Below are 17,809 nucleotides of genomic sequence, written 5' to 3' on the forward strand. Positions count from 1 at the left end.
AGTACTACCATGGGTTGTATACGCGCGCGCTTCCACTAGTATGTTGACACCCTTCCAGTTTACGATGGTGACATCATGCAGCCTTGCAATCTAAAAATAGCATTCATGCGGTACACAATTGCAACAATGCAAAAATTGGCTCACTTTCATAGCAAAAGTCTGCTAGCTTAAATGCTATATAATGCTAATGTTTACCAGATAATTTCTGTTGCACACCAGATTGCTTAAATTTATTTTATTTCTATTGATGTCCCTTTAGAGCTGGGGTGCTCAAGTCCAGTCCTCGAGAGCCCCTATCTAGCTTGTTTTCCATTTCCCCCTCCTCCAACACACCTGACTCAAATAATCAGGATCATTATCAGGCTCCTGCAGAGCTTGCTGATGACCTGATCATTTGATTCTGGTGTGTTCAAGGAGGGAGACATGGAAAACAAGCTGGATAGGGGCTCTCGAGGACCGGACTTGGGCACCCCTGCTTTAGAGGCTCCATAGGGGCCAACTTAACGGAGGTAACCTACATCCAACTTGAAACAGTTTCCTGTCTGTCTGCAGGTCTTGGCTACGCAAGCCAAATGATGATCCTGCACGGATGTGTCTATTACATCATCATACTAGCCTGGGCTCTCCTGTACTTGTCCTACAGTTTTCAGGCTGAACTTCCTTGGTCACACTGTAACAACTCATGGAACACAGGTCAGTCATGTGCTGTGAAACGTAATGTTTAACTCGTATTGAATGTATTTTTGTGTTTCCTTACAGAGGCTTGTTTTATGTTTGACTATCAAAACCAGACGGCTAACGTGAGCAGCCTGCCTGACAACGCCACTTCTCCCATTATGGAGTTTTGGGAGTGAGTTTTTTTACTCTTTAATAAGTGGACAGTGGTATGAAAAGTTTGGAAGCGAATGAATGAATGAACAATGATCACCAGTAGACGTCTAATCCATTTAAAGCGGGAGGCTGGCAGCGAATGTTCCTCCCGCTTCAAATGGATTGGACATCTAGCGACGTCAGTGGCAGCCCATGAGTGAACAAATATACATAAAGCATTGGAGGACTACATAAGTAAAAAAATAGTATAGATTTTTTTTTTTTTAAATGCTAAATTTATTGAAATGAACAGGTAAAAATTGGAGAATCTTAACATTAAATATAAAAATAATTTTAAAAAAAATATATATGGAAAATTAATTAAAAATAAAATATAAATTTATTATTTAATTAATACATGAAAAAATAAATTGCTCCTTTTTATTATAGTTTTTAGATATTTAAAATTTTTCAAATATTTTGTGGATACTTTTTCATTAATAGAAAGAAGGAAAATTAATCAAAAATATCATTTTAAAAAACTTTTTTAAAATATTTAAATTATTTTATTATTATATATAATTTTATAATTTCCCTTAATTTTCCCATTTTTAATTTTGAAATAAAATTTTAAATGTGTCGTATTATTTATTCTTTTTTTTTTTAATATATAAAAATTTCCTTTTTTTTTTTGTTATTTTCTAACTTATTTTTATGTTATATGATGTATTCAACGCAAATTTCTGACCGATGCGTTATAAAGGAAAATCTCGAAAATGAGCCCCATACTTTTTTACATCACTCTAATTGAGAGTTTTTTTTTAGGGATGGGACGATTCTCTGAGACTCAAGATACGTCACGATAAGTTTTCAAAAAATGTTTGAAAAATTCTTTTTTTTTTTAATTGCTGGACTGAATTTTAATGAAACACAATTGGGACATAGCAAAATTCCATAACAACCTTTTACGTGAAGTAAATTTTAAAATGGGTGGCATTTGCGTATCCAAATCAGGGAAAAAAATCTTGAAAAACACACAAAAAAGCCTGGGGGGAAAAAAACACAGCAAACCACCTAAAACATCACGAAAAACCATGGAAAATGCAAAAAAAAGAAACAAAAAAAACATTACTGGGAACCCCCCCCTCGCAAAAAACAGACAGCTAAATAAAAAAATAATAATAATTTAAAAAATGTGGAAGAAAATCTCAAATACTGAGAAAAATTCAACAACAACAAAAAAAAAGATAAACACAAAAAACCCTGAAAAAACAACACTCCAAAACCACAAATTGCGAAAAAGCACAATCCTTTAGATACCCACCTCAAAAAATACAAAAACTTGAAAAATGACGAAAAAAATCGCAACGAAGGGTGAAAAAAATCAGAACAGCTAAAAAAAAAAATCGGGGGGCGGGGGGGTCTGAGAATTGATAATCCCGCCAAAACCAACTGCAACAACAACAAAAAAAAGAAAGCAAAAATCACAAAGCCAGATGAAACCCTAACCCAACACACCCACTACAAAACCAGATAAACACCCCAAATACCTTGATAAAACAAAAACCACGGAAAGGTAAATAAATTTTTTAAAAATCCGACAAAAAAGCATAACCATGAAAACCAGGAAAACTGAAAAGACAAAAACTGCAACAAAAAAAACTAATATAAAAAAAGGCAAAAACCACAAAAAAAATCGCACAAGAACACAAAAAAACCTTTAAATAACCACAAAAATACAAACATAAAAAAAAACATGATAAATGCGCAAAAATCATGATGAAGGGTAAAAAATGCAAAGAAAAACTGAAAGCCCCAAATTAAATTTTAAGAAATAGAATTTAGGAGCCTCTACCATACTGGGGACACAAATGGCACCCTATTAAAAAAATCATAACCGTCTCGTCTGTATATCGCAATCCATTTTCGATTCATATCGTGACATCTTTTATCACCGCATATCGCCCCGAATCGAGTTTTGTGTACTATACTAACAACCCGTTTGTCTTAGGCGAGAAGTGCTCCACCTGTCTGATAATTTAGACAAGCTCGGGCCAATAAGTTGGAAACTTGCACTGTGTCTTGGCGTCGTCTGGCTGGTTTGTTACTTCTGCGTGTGGAAGGGGATTAAATCCACGGGAAAGGTAAACTTGCAAAGCTTTCGCGCCGTTTTTAGTAGCTGCAAGTAGTGCTTTTGTTGAGTTGTGCTTTTTTTTCTCGTAGGTCGTGTATCTGACTGCGACCTTTCCGTATGTTATGCTGTTTATACTCCTGGTGCGCGGCGCCACCTTGCCGGGAGCAGCCCAGGGAATCATCTACTACCTCAAACCTAACCACACTCGATTAGCAGACCCGCAGGTGACAATACGCCGTCACCACATACAGTGGGGAGAACAAGTATTTGATACACAGTCAATGGGAAAACCATTGCCAGTGTATCAAATACTTGTTCTCCCCACTGTACGTGTGCGCCCTGGCTCAAAAGTTTTGAAACTTTTTCGCATTCAAATGAATAGTGAAAAGTCTCAAAACCTCAGATGCGGACTACGAAAATTTATTGTGGCACTCCCTGTTGATTTTGCATCATTTACAGGAAACTTCCTGTTGATTAGAGGTATTTGTCTATTAATTTAGGTTCATTACGTGTCACTAGGTGTTTTTTTTTTTTTTGTTTTGTTTTTTTTTGTTTTTTTTTTATTATTATTACTAATTTTTATGTTCCTATGTATTTCTCCCAATGCTTCTTGATATATGTATATTATTCACTGAGTATTTGTTGTGGTAGTTAGTAAAAGATATTGGCAAGAAGTGTGCCAAAATCAACAGGAAGTGACCCAAAAATGCCCTAAAAGTAACAGAAAGGGGTTGAACAAGTATAACCATGTATTGTGGCACTTCTTGTTGATTTAGGTGCATTTAAACGTCACTTTCTGTTCCTTGTTACTAATTTTTTTATATGCTTATGGAATTCCCCTAGTACTTGTTGGTATACTGTATGTACGTATAGTATTCACAGAGTATGTGTTGTGGTAATTAGTAAAATGAGTGAACAGGACCTTCCATCCATCTATTCATTCACATTTTTGGTCACACTCCTTCTTTCCATTTCATTTATGGGTGACTTTTTGCTCATTTTTGGGTCACATTTTTGGATGACTTTCTCGTTTTTGGGTCCCTTGGGTCACTTTCTTTGTCATTTTTTTCTTGTTCATGTTTTGGGTCACATTTTTAGGGGGATCACTGTTTTGGGTGACTTTTTGCTTATTTTGGATCACATTTTGGGTGACTTTTTGCTCATTTTTTTTTGGGTCACATTTTTGGATTACTTTTAGCCCATTTTTAGGTCACATTTTTAGATGACTTTCTCATTTTTGGGTCACTGTGTATGTCTTTTTTTTTTTTTCTTGCTCATGTTTTGGGTCACATTTTTGGGGGATCACAGTTTTGGGTGACTTTTTGCTCATTTTGGGTCACATTTTGGGTGACTTTTTCCTCATTTTTAGGTCAGTTTTTGCTTGTTTTTGGGTCACGTTTTGGGTGACTTTTTCCTAATTTTTAGGTCAGTTTTTGCTCGTTTTCGGGTCACATTTTTGGATGACTTTTAGCTTATTTTAGGTCACTTTTTTCTCATTTTGAGTGTCATTTTTTTCTTATGTTTTGGGTCACATTTTTTTGGGGGGGATCCCATTTTTGGGTGACTTTTTGCTTATTTATGGGTCACATTTTGGGTCACTTTTTGCTCATTTTTGGGTCAGATTTTGCTAATTTTGGCTCACTTTTATGAGGGACTTTTTGGTCACTTTTTTCATTTTTGGGTCACATTTTTCTCATTTTGGCTCACTTTTTTAGGGGTCTTTTGGGTCACTTTATTTATTCTTGCTCATTTTTGGTTCACATTTTTAGGGGGACATTTTTTTGGTGACTTTGTTCATTTTGGGGTCAAGTGTTTGGGTCAATTTTTGCTCATTTTAGGTCACGTTTTTGGACCAGTTTTTGCTTTTGGCTGACATATTGGGTGACTTTTTACTCATTTTTTGGGTCAGTTTTTGCTCATTTTGGATAACATTTTTGGGTGATTTTTTTGGTGCTTTTTTTGGGGCAATTTTGTCTTTTTTGGGGTAAGTCTTTTTTTTCTCGTTTTGGGTCACTTTTTTTGGGGCGACTTTTGGGTCACTTCCTTATTTTTGGGTCACATTTGTGCTTGTTTTCGGTCACATTTTTAAAAGACTTTTAGCCCATTTGGGTCACGTTTTTAGGTCACTTTTTGCTCGTTTTTCGGTTATTTTTTTCACTTTTTGCTAATTTTTGGCTGACTCTTTGCTCATCTTTGGATTTAATTTTTGTTCAGTTTGAATCACATTTTTGGGTCACTTTTTGCTCCATTTGGGTCACATTTTGCTCATTTTGGATCACTTTTTTTGTTAATGTTTTAAATTATTACTATTTTTTTGTACTCACGTATTCCCCCAATGCTTTTTTATGTATATTTGTTAAATGTAAACCCAGGCATTAAGGGGTTAAATGTTAGCCCTACAAGGCATGTAGCTTGACACTTCTCTCTGCTGACCTCTTGACCTGGCAGGTGTGGATGGACGCAGGTACCCAGATCTTTTTTTCCTACGGAATCTGCTTGGGAAGTTTGACCGCCCTGGGCAGTTACAACAAATACAACAACAACTGTTACAAGTAAGAATGGTCATTACAAACACGCAGAGAAGTCAGTTGGTTTGTGAACGTACAGTGTGAAATGGTAGAAGCTAATGGTCAGACGGTTTCTTGAAAGAATGAATGGAATGGGCCAAGAAAACACATTTGGACACAGCCACACCTCAAAGAAAAGCCTTAGCTACCCAAATTCTCACAGTCAACTCAGCCTAGCGCTTCTTTTCACAATGCCAGGCTTCAATATATTACAGTTGTCAAAAGTATGGAAGTATCTGAAAAGGATATTTGATTGCAAAAGTATCGATACTCGGTTATTTACTGGTTTTGGCCACCAGTAATTTGCTGTTGTGGGATAAATCTGATTCACGGTGCTAGATATCCTCCTAATTGAAATGAATTGAATGTCTACACGTAGTTGTCAATAGCAGGCAATGAGTGTATTTACGGGTCACTTCCAGTACATTTTGGATCGTTTGTTGTTGAATTTTGGGCATGTACTTCCTGTTCAATTTCCTGTTGATTTTGGGTCATTTCCAGGTCACTTCCTATTGATTTAGGTCACTTTCTGCTGACTTGGAGCCATTCCTGGGTCACTTCTTGTTGATTTTCAGGTCATTTTCTGTTGATTTGGGACATTCTGTGGTAACATCCTTTACAGTTTATATAATTTCCTATTTCATTTTGGGTCATTTCCGAGTCACTTCCATTTGATTTTTGGGTCTCTTTGGTTTTCTTTGGTTTTGGGTCTCTTTGATTTGGGGTCATTTCCTGTTAATTTGGAGGCAATCCAAGGTCACTTCCTGTGGACTTTCGGCTCACTTTCTGCTGATTTGGCGCATTCCGGGGTAACTTACTGTACAAACTAGATAATTTCTTGTTGATTTTGGGTCACTTCCTATTGATTTTTGGATCACTTTCTGGTGATTCGGGATAATTTCCTCTTGATTTGGAGGCATTCCCGGGTCGCTTCTTGTTGGTTACAGGTCACTTTCTGTTGATTTGGGGCATTGCAGGGTAACTTTCAATACAATTTAGATCATTTCCTGTATATTTTAGTGCATTTTCATAGCACTTCCTGTTCATTGGTTACTTCCTGTCGATTTTGGAGCATTCCGGGGTCACTTTCTGTTGGTTGTGGGGCACTTAAGAGTCATTTTCTTTTTGGGTTTTGGTCACTTCCTGATTATATTGCCGCATTTCTGGGTCATTTACGGTCCGGTACATTTTGGGGCATTTGCAGGTAACTCCCTGTACATTTTGGATAATTTCCAGTTCATTTTAGGGCTTTTTTTGGGTTACTTCCTGTTCATTGGACACTTCCTGTTACTTTGGGCCATTGCCGGGTCACTTTCTATATATTTTCCGTCTGTTCCAGTACATTTATTTGGCATTTCTATGCCTTTTTTTTGTCTAAATTAATCGCCGCCAATAGAGGAACACACATTCATTCTTTCATTATTTTTTTCCAACTTGTGAGTTAAATAAACTTTTATTCATTTGCTAGCAGCCCTCCCAGTTTAAATGAGTTGGATGTCTACCGGTAACAAACTGAAGGAGATAGTACCTTTTCTTGTGGCACCGTCTAACTGTTTGCATTATTCTAACACACTTAAGATAATCAATCAGGGAATAGTATCTTTTGTCGTATTTACCCATCGACTGTTTGTATTACTCTAACACACCCAATATAAAATAAATAGCACTTATACCATAGTTTAAGGAAGACAAGCAGAATGTAGGGTATAAGACATAAACAACGCCTTCTTATCACGGAAGCCCAACGTGTGCGTCATGCAGCTGACTGAGCAAGATTGACGCTGACAAGCACACGTCTGCAATCAGTTCTCCCGGACAGTCCAGAACAAATGGAGGGACGCCCTGTCCCAACACAAGGAAAACAAACGCCCGATATCCAACTGATAACACGACTGACGAGACTTCAACAGCCCTTTTGACGCTGAGGTGGCAAAATCCACAACCCTCGTTGCCCTGAAAACAGTAACTCCTGAATCCTCCTGTCCAATCCACAAACAGACAATAATCTTAAACAACGCTCAAACACACCCTTCTTCCTGCCCACGGCCCACCCAGCGAGAGCCTTCAAAAGACAATGTTTAACTAAGCGTTGTCATTTTTCTTGGGAACCTTTTGCTGAATTCTGATATGATGACCTTGGAACGAGTTTGCCTCCTCGCCTGAGTCTGTTTCGCTTTTGTTTGATCGCGTGACCCGAATAATTTGTCAACTTGTTCTCGGTGAGCCTTCTTTAAATCTTTCAAAATGGAGTCACCACAAAGGTGAACGCGCGGACTTTGGCCTTCTGGCCAGATTGCCAGTATCCCGCCGGCCCGGCTCATTGGATCTGCGCCAGTGTGGGTCCGGCGGTTTGGCGGGCGTGGTTCCGGCGGTCTGGCTGGAAGGTCAGATTCCTTCAAAACTCATTTCACTCAATTCATAGCAGAAGTACGATTGCATTATCACTATCAATGGCATTGAAAGAGTTGATTAACAATATATATTTTTAATGTAGTTTTGTGTGTTTTTTGGTATTGTTTTGATTATGGATATCTTGTTTAAATTTAAGTATCGTGACAACAGAAAAATCTACTCTCTTCCCTTTTTGACCTCTATCACTTTAACATCGCTCAAAATTGAATGTCCTCTTCGGTTTCGTGGGCACATGCATTGTGAAATTTGTGCGTTGCGCTCTCTCCTAAGGAATTTACGGACAGTCTTTTTCTATGTCAAATATCAAAACATCACTTTTGTTGGGTTTGTTTGTTTTTTTGTTGACAGGGACTCATACCTTCTGTGCCTGTTGAACAGCAGCACCAGCTTCCTGGCAGGGTTCGCCATCTTCTCAGTACTGGGATTCATGGCGGAGGAGCAAAGAGTGGACATCGCCACTGTGGCTCAATCAGGTTCCAATATTGCAATTTCAATATATTTTATTATTATTTATTATCGTTTAACTGCCTACTCATTAATTAAACGTTTTGTATTTTGCTAGTCTGTTAAACGCAGCACGAAGTGTCATGCATCTTGGTCTTCGTGCCTCTGCCTCTTTGTAAACAGCCTGAGCAGCCAGGGAGAGAATTAACACACAAATACACACTAGTGCTGCAACTATTAATCGATTGAGTAATTCAATAAGGACAAAAGCTTCAAATCAAATTTAGCTTCTTCAAGGATTCATTTAATTAGAGTGACGTTGTAATGGTTTGTTTTGAAAGTGTTGCATTTAGGATTTGGGTAGATACACTGCCCTCTAGTGGTAACCGTGAATATGACATAACTTGTCTAACATGGCTAAATCCAGCTGCTCCCTGTTAAGACCAACATAAACATATGTTTTTGTTTGAGTGAATGTTTGTTTGTATATTCATTATTTAGTTGAGAAGTATTTTTTTAAGATTAAAAAAATCTTTTAGCATTTTATAACATTTAAGCTAGCAGACTTGTGCTATGCCAGTTAGCCAGTTGTTCTTTTGTTGTACTTAGATCCTCATGTATTTATTTTTTTTAATATCGTTTGAGGCTAGTTCAGGTATTTATAATTTATTTTTAAATGCATTAATAGCTCTTGTGAACTGAAAGTGCAATTCTGCGTAGTTTGAAAAACACTTAGGAGTTTTATTTTGTATTCACATTTGATGCTCTTTTGAAAGTGTAATCTTTGCAAGCCAAAATATTATTGCAAGCATAAACACGTGTGTGTTTTAGATTTCTTAAAATTTATTCTGCAACACATTAAATGTTTATAATCTGATTACTCGATTATTCAAACTAAGTACCATATTGGCCCGAATATAAGACGGTGTTTTTGCATTGAAATAAGATTGAAAAAGAGGGGGTCGTCTTGTATTCGCGGTCTAGACATTATACCCATTCACGACGCTAGATGGCGCCAGATATCATTGAAGTGATGTTCTCTCATGACAGATCTCAGCTATTAGTTTAACCAGTTTGCATTATTTTATTGCAATGTTTTTCCTTATTCAGATTTATTTCAAGACTACAGTTACAATTAGACTTCACTTTGATAGTTAATGCAGTTATTGAAATTTTGTTGTTTTATCACAATAGATTTGTTTATTTACATTTAAAAAACCAGAAGCCATTCATTTACAAATGTGATTGCACTTTAGTTTACATATTTAAATGTTCAGATATTAAGATTTGAATGAGGCAAAATAACATGATTTTTCTCTCAAATATATTGTTATAATTTTGTTTCAGATGTACTGTAATTATTTTCTGTATTAAGATTAATTTGGTGTTCAAAAAGTCTTTTTTTCAAACTTGAGTCTTGAAAAAGAGGGGGTCGTCTTTTAATCAGGGCCATCTTATATTCAGGCCAATATGGTAATTGACAGATTAATCGATCCCTAATACACACACGGCAAGGGGCAAGGACACAAAGTGGAAAAGTAAGTAATCCCTAATATTTATATGAAAATTATATTTTAAGAAAATTTGCACTGGTGTATAAGTCACACCAGGCCAAAAGAGATATTTTATTTGCTAAAGGACCACGTACAAACATTACTCATCTGTTAACGTCACAAAATAACAGTTATTCCAATAACGTTAGTCTAAACAACACAACAGAACGTCTTTGCCTGTCCAAATAGACGTGTTTGTGTTGGTTTCATTTATTTGGATTTTTGTGGTCACAGGGCCCGGCCTTGCCTTTATCGCCTTCCCCAGAGCGGTGGCCATGATGCCTCTACCCCAACTCTGGGCTATCTGCTTCTTCCTCATGATCATCATGTTAGGACTGGACACACAGGTGGCTCTCAGATGTTTGTCTTAGCTTGTGAAACAAAACAAAACAAAAAAAAACAAGAAAATTCAGTTTGCAGAGGGATGCTTTGCTCTCACTTCCTTTAGATTTTAGAGCCCTTCCTATTAATTTGGGAGCATTTTGGAGTCACTTGCTTGTTAAATCAATGGCTTTCATTAATGGCCCTAGACCTCCAATTCATGTTGACTGGGAGGGAAGAATGAACAAAAGTCAATTGCAGCCAATGAGTGCTCTATACAGACTAAAACTAAAGGTTTTCCATGGTTATTCGATTTTTTTTTCTATTTTTTTTTTTTTTTTTTTTAATGGGGTGGTTCTAGTGTTTCTTTTTTGTGTTTTTGGTGATTTTTTTTTATGTTTTTACTTTTTTTTTCAGTTTTTGTGGGGGTTTTCTCATTTTTGCAGGTTTTCTTGTTCATTTTTTCCATGTTTTTTTTTTTCCAAGGTTTTTTGGGGTGTGGTGTTTGGCTTTTTTTTTTTGTTTTGTTTTTTGTTCGCTGCAGTATATGTTGTTGGCAGGATTTGTAATGTTTGTTTTCTCAGATTTGTGTGTGTGTGTGTGTTTGGGGGGGGGGTATTTATATTTTTATGGGGTGGTTGTAGTGTTTTTGGTGAATTTTTTTTTTTTCAGTTTTTGTGGGGGGTTTCTGCAGTTTTCTCAGTTTTGCAGGCTTTCTTGTTCATTTTTTCTATGGTTTTTCACTTTGCAAGGTTTTGGGGAGGCGGTGGGACTTTATTTATTTATTTATTCTTTTTTTTTATGCCGCAATATTTGTTTTTGGCAGGATTTGTAACGTAACGTTTTTTCTGATTTGTGGGGGGGGGGTTTCTCTGTTTTTGTGTTTTTTTTTTTTTTTTTTTTTTTTTGTTTTGTTTTTTTTTGTTTTTTAATTGTTCACATTTTTTTTTACATTTGTGTTTTGAGTGGGGGTTTTTTTGGGTGTCCTTTTTTTGGTGCTTTTTTTGTGTTCTTTTGCAATTTTTTTATTTTGGAATTTTCTTTTTTGTGTTTTTCAAGATTTTTCTTGAAATTGTGGTTTGTTTGTATTTCAGCCTTTTTTCGGGGGGGCTGCAGTATGTATAATTTGGGCAGGATTTGTAATGTCTGTTTTTTCAGATTTGTGGGTTTTCATTTTCATCCCCTTTTTTCGTCAGATTTTTTTTTCCAGTATTCTGATTTTTTTTGTGTGTGTGTGCATTTTTCATGTTTTGGGTGATTTGGAGTGTCTTTTATGGTGCTTTTTGTGTGTTTTACATTTTAGAATGTGTGTGTGTGTTTTTCAAAAACATTTTTGTGATGTGTTTTTTCAGGCCTTTTTTGGGGGGAGGGGGGCATATGCAGGATTTGCAAATTTGTAAAACATCCCCATGACAAGTCACAAATCTTATCTCTGTGTTCCAGTTTGTGAGTCTGGAAGCACTGATGACATCCGTGACCGACTTGTACCCCAACTTGATCCGACGAGGCTACCGCAGGGAGCTGCTGCTGCTCTTCATCTGCGTCGTGTGCTTCTTGATCGGCTTGATTATGGTGACGCCGGTAATTTCAGCTCTGCGTAAAAATGGCCAACTCGCCTCCCAGTTTGGCTTCGCTGACAATGTCTTTGTCTTCGCAGGGTGGTCTTTATGTGTTCCAGATATACGATCATTTCTCCTGCAGTGGAGCCAGTCTGCTGCTTCTCTCCATCTTCCAGTCTGTTGCAATAGGATGGATTTATGGTAGGAATCGTAAAAGTTGAAGCCATGTTTTTATTTCTCAGGCTAGTGCAGTTCGCAAAAACTATAGTCATCTATCATCACTTAAGTGCTAGATCATCACATCACGTCACGTTACGTTATATTACAATGCGTCATGCTGTGTTGCGGTATGTTATATTGGGTTATGAGACGTTATGATGCGTTGCATTACATTATGTTATGAACGTTATGTGACGTTATATGATTTAAAATTGCATTATGTTGCATTATGTTACGTTGCGATGCGGTGTGATGCGTTGCATCATGTTATGTTATGGACGTTACATTATATTATTTTACTTTATGTAACTTAAAAACTTTATACGTAATATAACGCATTACAACATAACTTTAAGTTACATTGTGTGGCGTTATATTACGTTACGATGTGTTATAATGCGTTTCATTACGTTATGTTATGGGCGTTATGTTACATTATGTTATTTTAAATTGCGTTGTACTGCTTTATGTAACATTGCGATGCGGTGTGATGCGTTGCATTACATTATGTTATGGACATTACGTTACATCATTTTGCGTTGTGTTGCGTTATGTTACTTTATGTAAAGTTACGTTGTCTTATATTATGTTACGATGTGTTATGATGTGTTGCAATACGTTAAGTCGTGATGTTATATCATTTTACATTGCATTGTATATTGTGTGATGTTACTTTATGTAAAAGTTCATGTTACGTTGTGTTGCGCTATGCTATGTTGCCTAACATTAAATTGCAATTTGTTGTTATGGACCATAGACTTCATAATGAATAGACGGGGCACAGGGCCGATTAATAGGGGGCCTATCTCCGTCAGTAAGTCTGGTCATTAAGCAAATTAGCGGCTGCCGTATGTAAACAAAGAGCTTTTACAGTCTAAGATTCTTGTGAATCAATGCTTAAATCCCTAAATTCTATATAGATATGGACGTAAAAAAAGTCTCGTGTCTTGGTTAAAAAAGTGCAGTTAGCATTTATTTTACGTAAATATTGCGAACTATGATCCTAGTCAGTAAGTAAATTAGCTGAAGCCATATAACAAAGAGCTTTTTCCGTTGAAAATTCTTGTGAATAAATGCTAAAATCCCTGTATTCTTTATAGATATGGACGTAAAACAGTCTCGATTCTTGGTTAAAAGCAAAAAAAAAAAAAAACGTGCAGTTAGCATTTATTTTACGTATGATGGTAGTCAATAAGCAAATGTAGCGGCCGCCATATGAAAACAGATTTTTCCATTGAAAATGCTTGTGAATAAATGCTTAAATCCCTGAGTTCTTTATAGATTTGGGGATAAAACAGTCTCGATTCTTGGTTAAAAGCAAAGAAAACGTGGAGGTAGCATTTATTTTTACGTAAATATTGCGAAGTATAATACCAAGTTGATATTTTTTCACGTTTCAAAATGCATGCATGGTATGAAAAATATAATAATTACTCCTAAGACAATCCTTCCTGTTTGTATTCAGTATAGCCTTTGTACTTTTTCAAACCTAGATCTGGCGTTAGATCGCTGCATGTGACCGACTTCTAATAAATGAAGCGGAGTGTGAGACGGCCCCCTTTGGGAAGGCGTGACGCAGTGAATGGGGAATATGTCACGTCAGTACATTATGAAGTCTATGTATGGGCGTTACGTTATATCCTTTTACGTTGCCTTAGGTTATGTTATGGACATTATGTTGAGTTATACCCGTCCTTTTCAAACAATTAGCATATTGTGATAAAGTTCATTATTTTCTGTAATATACTGATCAACATTAGACTTTCATATATTTTAGATTCATTACACACAACTGAAGGCGTTTAAGCCTTTTATTGTTTTAATATTGATGATTTTGGCAAAAACAAGAACCAATAATCCCTATCTAAAGAATTTAGCATATCATGAAAAGGTACTCTAATGAAGCTACTAACCTAATCATCTGAATCAATGAATTAACTCAAAACCCCTGCGAAAGATTCCTGAGGCTTTTAAAAACTCCCAAGCTAGTTCATTACTCAAAATGGCAATCATGGGCAAGACTGCCGACCTGACTGCTGTCCAGAAGGCCATTGTTGACACCCTCAAGCAAGAGGCTAAGACACAGAAAGAAATTTCTGAGCGAATAGGCTGTTCCCAGAGTGGTGTATCAAGGCACCTCAGTGGGAAGGAAAAAGTGTGGCAGGAAATGCTGCACAACCAGAAGAGGTGACCGCCCCCTGAGAAAGATTGTGGAGAAGGGCCAATTCCAGACCTTGGGGGACCTGCAGAAACGGTGGACTGAGTCTGGAGTAGAAACATCCAGAGCCACCCTGCTCAGGTGTGTGCTGGAAATGGGCTACAGGTGCCGCATTCCCCAGGTCAAGCCACTTTTGAACCTGAAACAGCGGCAGAAACGCCTGACCTGGGCTACAGAGAGCAGCACTGGACTGTTGCTCGGTGGTCCAAAATACTTTTTTCTGACGAAAGCAAATGTTGCATGTCATTCAGAAATCAGGGTGCCAGAGTTTGGAGGAAGACTGGGGAGAAGGAAATGCCAAAATGCCTGAAGTCCAGTGTCAAATACCCACGGTCAGTGATGGTGTGGGTTGCCATGTCAGCTGCTGGTGTTGGTCTATTGTGTTTTATCAAGGGCAGGGTCAACGCAGCTAGCTATCAGGAGATTTTAAAGCACTTCATGCTTCCATCTGCTGAACAGCTTTATGGAGATGAAGATTTCACTTTTCAGCACGACGTGGCACCTGCTCACAGTGCCAAAACCACTGGTAAATGGTTTACTGACCATGGCATTACTGTGCTCAATTGGCCTGCCAACTCTCCTGACCTAAACCCCATAGAGAATCTGTGGGATATTGTGAAGAGGAAGTTGAGAGACACCAGACCCAACACTCTGGATGAGCTTAAGGCCGCTATCGAAGCATCCTGGGCCTTCTTAACACCTCAGCAGTGCCACAGGCTGATTGCCTCCATGCCACGCCGCATTGAAGCAGTCATTTCTGCAAAAGGATTCCTGTCCGGTTCAGCTGTTTGACACGGAGAATGGATGTCTAAGTGCCCAGATAGTCTGAAAAGTTTTAATGTTTCAAATTGAGAGTCTGACATACTCCCTTTGGGATCAGTCAACATATCTCATTCATTATGACAAAACAGTGAACAGGAAGGGGATATGGGGGAACAGAAGAAAAGAAACACAAGAGAAGAAAGAAGAAACACAAACAACAACAAGAAATACATTGTTGAATGCCTAACTACACTAACTACTAAAATGTTGGTGCTATCGTCAGCTAAATTTATTTCCGGTTGACACCATGTGGGGGCCTGTTGACCAGGGAAAGAGGGGGAAGAAGGTGGGGGAGTCTATAAGCTAAGTGATAGAAAGGGGTAAAGTGTACACAAATCATCTCTGTGATCTAGAACCCAGTAATCGTGTGAATCCCTTGTGAGTGTAAGCTCGTTGGCGACCGACCCTACACCGCCCCATCGCCAATCCGGCACCGGGATCCCCCGCCCGAGCGGGTCAATGACATCCAGCCGCACGCGAGCCCCGCCGGGCACGCAGCAGCCACGCAGACGAGCGGAGACGCCACGCGGGCGCCGACACAGGGCCACGACCTCCCCCCACTCCCGCAGCCGGCAGCCCAGGCAGAGAGGAGGCCACGCCTCGGGAGCCATGCCATTAAAAAAAAGTGTGGGACCCACCTACCACCCTATTACTGTGGCTGCCAGGTTCCCGGCTGGGATTGAATGCATAGCTGATATAATTAATTGAAGGTGGACTTTTTTTGTATTAAAAAAAACTTTTTTTGTATTGGTCGGATGAAATATGCTAATTTTTTTGTTTTTTTAGTTTTTGAAATATGCTAATTTTTTTGGTTTTTTTAGTTGTTGGTTTTTCTTGACTTTTTTTGCCAAAATCAATATTAAAACAATAAAAGGCTTGAACTACTTCAATTGTGTGTGATGAATCTAAAATATTTGAAAGTCTAATGTTTATCAGTTCTTTACAGAAAATAATTATCACAATATGCTAATTTTTTTAGTAGGACAAGTATAATTTTAGATTCGGTTACGGTATGTTACATTGTGTTACATTGCGTTAAATCATGTTACGCTCCTATAAGCTATGCAAAACTATTACTATGCGTTTATGCTGTGTTATGGGTTGTTATGCATGATATGTTACATTATATCATGGGCGTTATGTTACATTATAATATTTTACGTTACGTTTTTATGTTATATGCGTTGTGACATCGCGCTACGCTACATTGTGCTACGTTACATTGCATTATGTTATGTTATGGATGTTAAGTTACGTTACGCTACATTGCCTTGTGTTGCTGTTATGTTGCGTTATGCTACCCTACGTTTATACCGTTATATCTTTTTGTTATGTTGCTGTTATGATGCGTTGAATTGCATTATGTTATGGACGTTGTGTTGCATTATGTTACATTGCGGTTATGTTGCGGTGTGATGCGGTGCATTACGTTATGTTATGGGCGTTACATGACATTATATCATTTTACATTGCGTTGTGTTGCGTTATGTTGCCTTAAAATACATTACGACGTGTTATAGACATTGTTACGTTTTATCATTTTACGTTGCATTACGTTATGGACAATATGTTATGTAATTTAATGTGATGTTACTTTATGTAACGTAACGTTGTGTTACGTGATGTTACATTGTGTTACATTCCGTTAAATTATGCTACGCTACTTTAAGCTATGCTACATTGTTGCGATGCTTTTCTGCTGTACACTACATTGCGCTACGTTCTACATTGCATTGCGTTACATTATGATACCCTACGTTTTTACATTATATCATTTTGTTATGTCACGCTGCTCTTATGTTGCGTTATGTTGTGATGTTACATTGTGCCTCCCTATATTGTGCGATGTTACGCTGCATCCCGTTGCATTCCGTTAATGTTCTATAATTTTACTATACCTTACCTTGCGTTAAGTTACTACGTTACGGGAGTTATGTTGATCTACTATTTTGACAGTCAATAAATGCCCGTGTCATTCTTATTTTAATGATATGTTAATATTTGTACATTTTTATATAACAACTTAAAGAAAATTGTGGATGCCGTAATTCAAAAACCTAACGTGACGAACCTAGAAAGACATTAAAAAGCATTTTTTGTGATTGAATTACTCACACAGTCTAGCTTTCCCACTTCCTCCTTGCATTGCATTCCACTGAAAGTCAGTAGAGCGAACATGGCCGCAGCTTAGCCTGAGTTGCGAGTAGACTGGCTCCGAGCCAGGTCTGTCTCCTCTGGGCCCACCCTCGCCTCACAGTCTGCTGACCGCAGGGAGCCACTATTCCAGCCAGCCAGACCCGCATTATTAAAAACAACTCCGACATGGCGGAATAAACCGTTTAGACGTATGCTGTGCTAGAGCACATCCCATCGTGTCAATTAAGTCAGAATAGAAGGGGAATTCCAGTCGTCAAGCGCCACGATACTTTTTTGCTGCTGATAGATCTTGTAGAAATCATTTTTGAACTGGGAGAGGCTGGCAGTAATCATTGTTTGTATAGATAATGTTGACTTTTTTTGAGCCTCTGAACGGTAAATGTTGTCAAATTATTTGAAGAGTAAAAACGTAAATATTCTCTATTTGTATATTTGGAATATATTTTGTATAAAACGCAAATGTTTAAAATTTTATATGAAAAATGTTTAAATTAAAAATGACAAAAAGGAATGAAACAGTAAATATTTTCCGGAAAAAAAAAATTTGAAAAAAATTGAACACTTTGTTTGAAAACTATCGTTTTTAATTTTTA

At 37.5% G+C, this 17,809-nt stretch overlaps 1 protein-coding gene across 1 annotated transcript in view; it reads left to right on the plus strand.

The window, feature by feature from the left end:
• Positions 1 to 17,809, plus strand: part of LOC130908535 (sodium- and chloride-dependent GABA transporter 2-like) — a 43,020-nt gene that overhangs the window by 12,754 nt on the left and 12,457 nt on the right. The window contains exons 5-13 of the mRNA XM_057824059.1: positions 553 to 693; positions 760 to 850; positions 2,822 to 2,954; positions 3,034 to 3,168; positions 5,393 to 5,496; positions 8,272 to 8,396; positions 10,155 to 10,267; positions 11,685 to 11,822; positions 11,899 to 12,001. Of these exons, the coding sequence (XP_057680042.1) occupies positions 553 to 693; positions 760 to 850; positions 2,822 to 2,954; positions 3,034 to 3,168; positions 5,393 to 5,496; positions 8,272 to 8,396; positions 10,155 to 10,267; positions 11,685 to 11,822; positions 11,899 to 12,001 (1,083 nt within the window). The remainder of the gene's footprint in view (positions 1 to 552; positions 694 to 759; positions 851 to 2,821; positions 2,955 to 3,033; positions 3,169 to 5,392; positions 5,497 to 8,271; positions 8,397 to 10,154; positions 10,268 to 11,684; positions 11,823 to 11,898; positions 12,002 to 17,809) is intronic.

Source organism: Corythoichthys intestinalis, chromosome 2 (genome assembly GCF_030265065.1).
Source record: "Corythoichthys intestinalis isolate RoL2023-P3 chromosome 2, ASM3026506v1, whole genome shotgun sequence".
Classification (NCBI taxonomy): Eukaryota; Metazoa; Chordata; class Actinopteri; order Syngnathiformes; family Syngnathidae; genus Corythoichthys; species Corythoichthys intestinalis.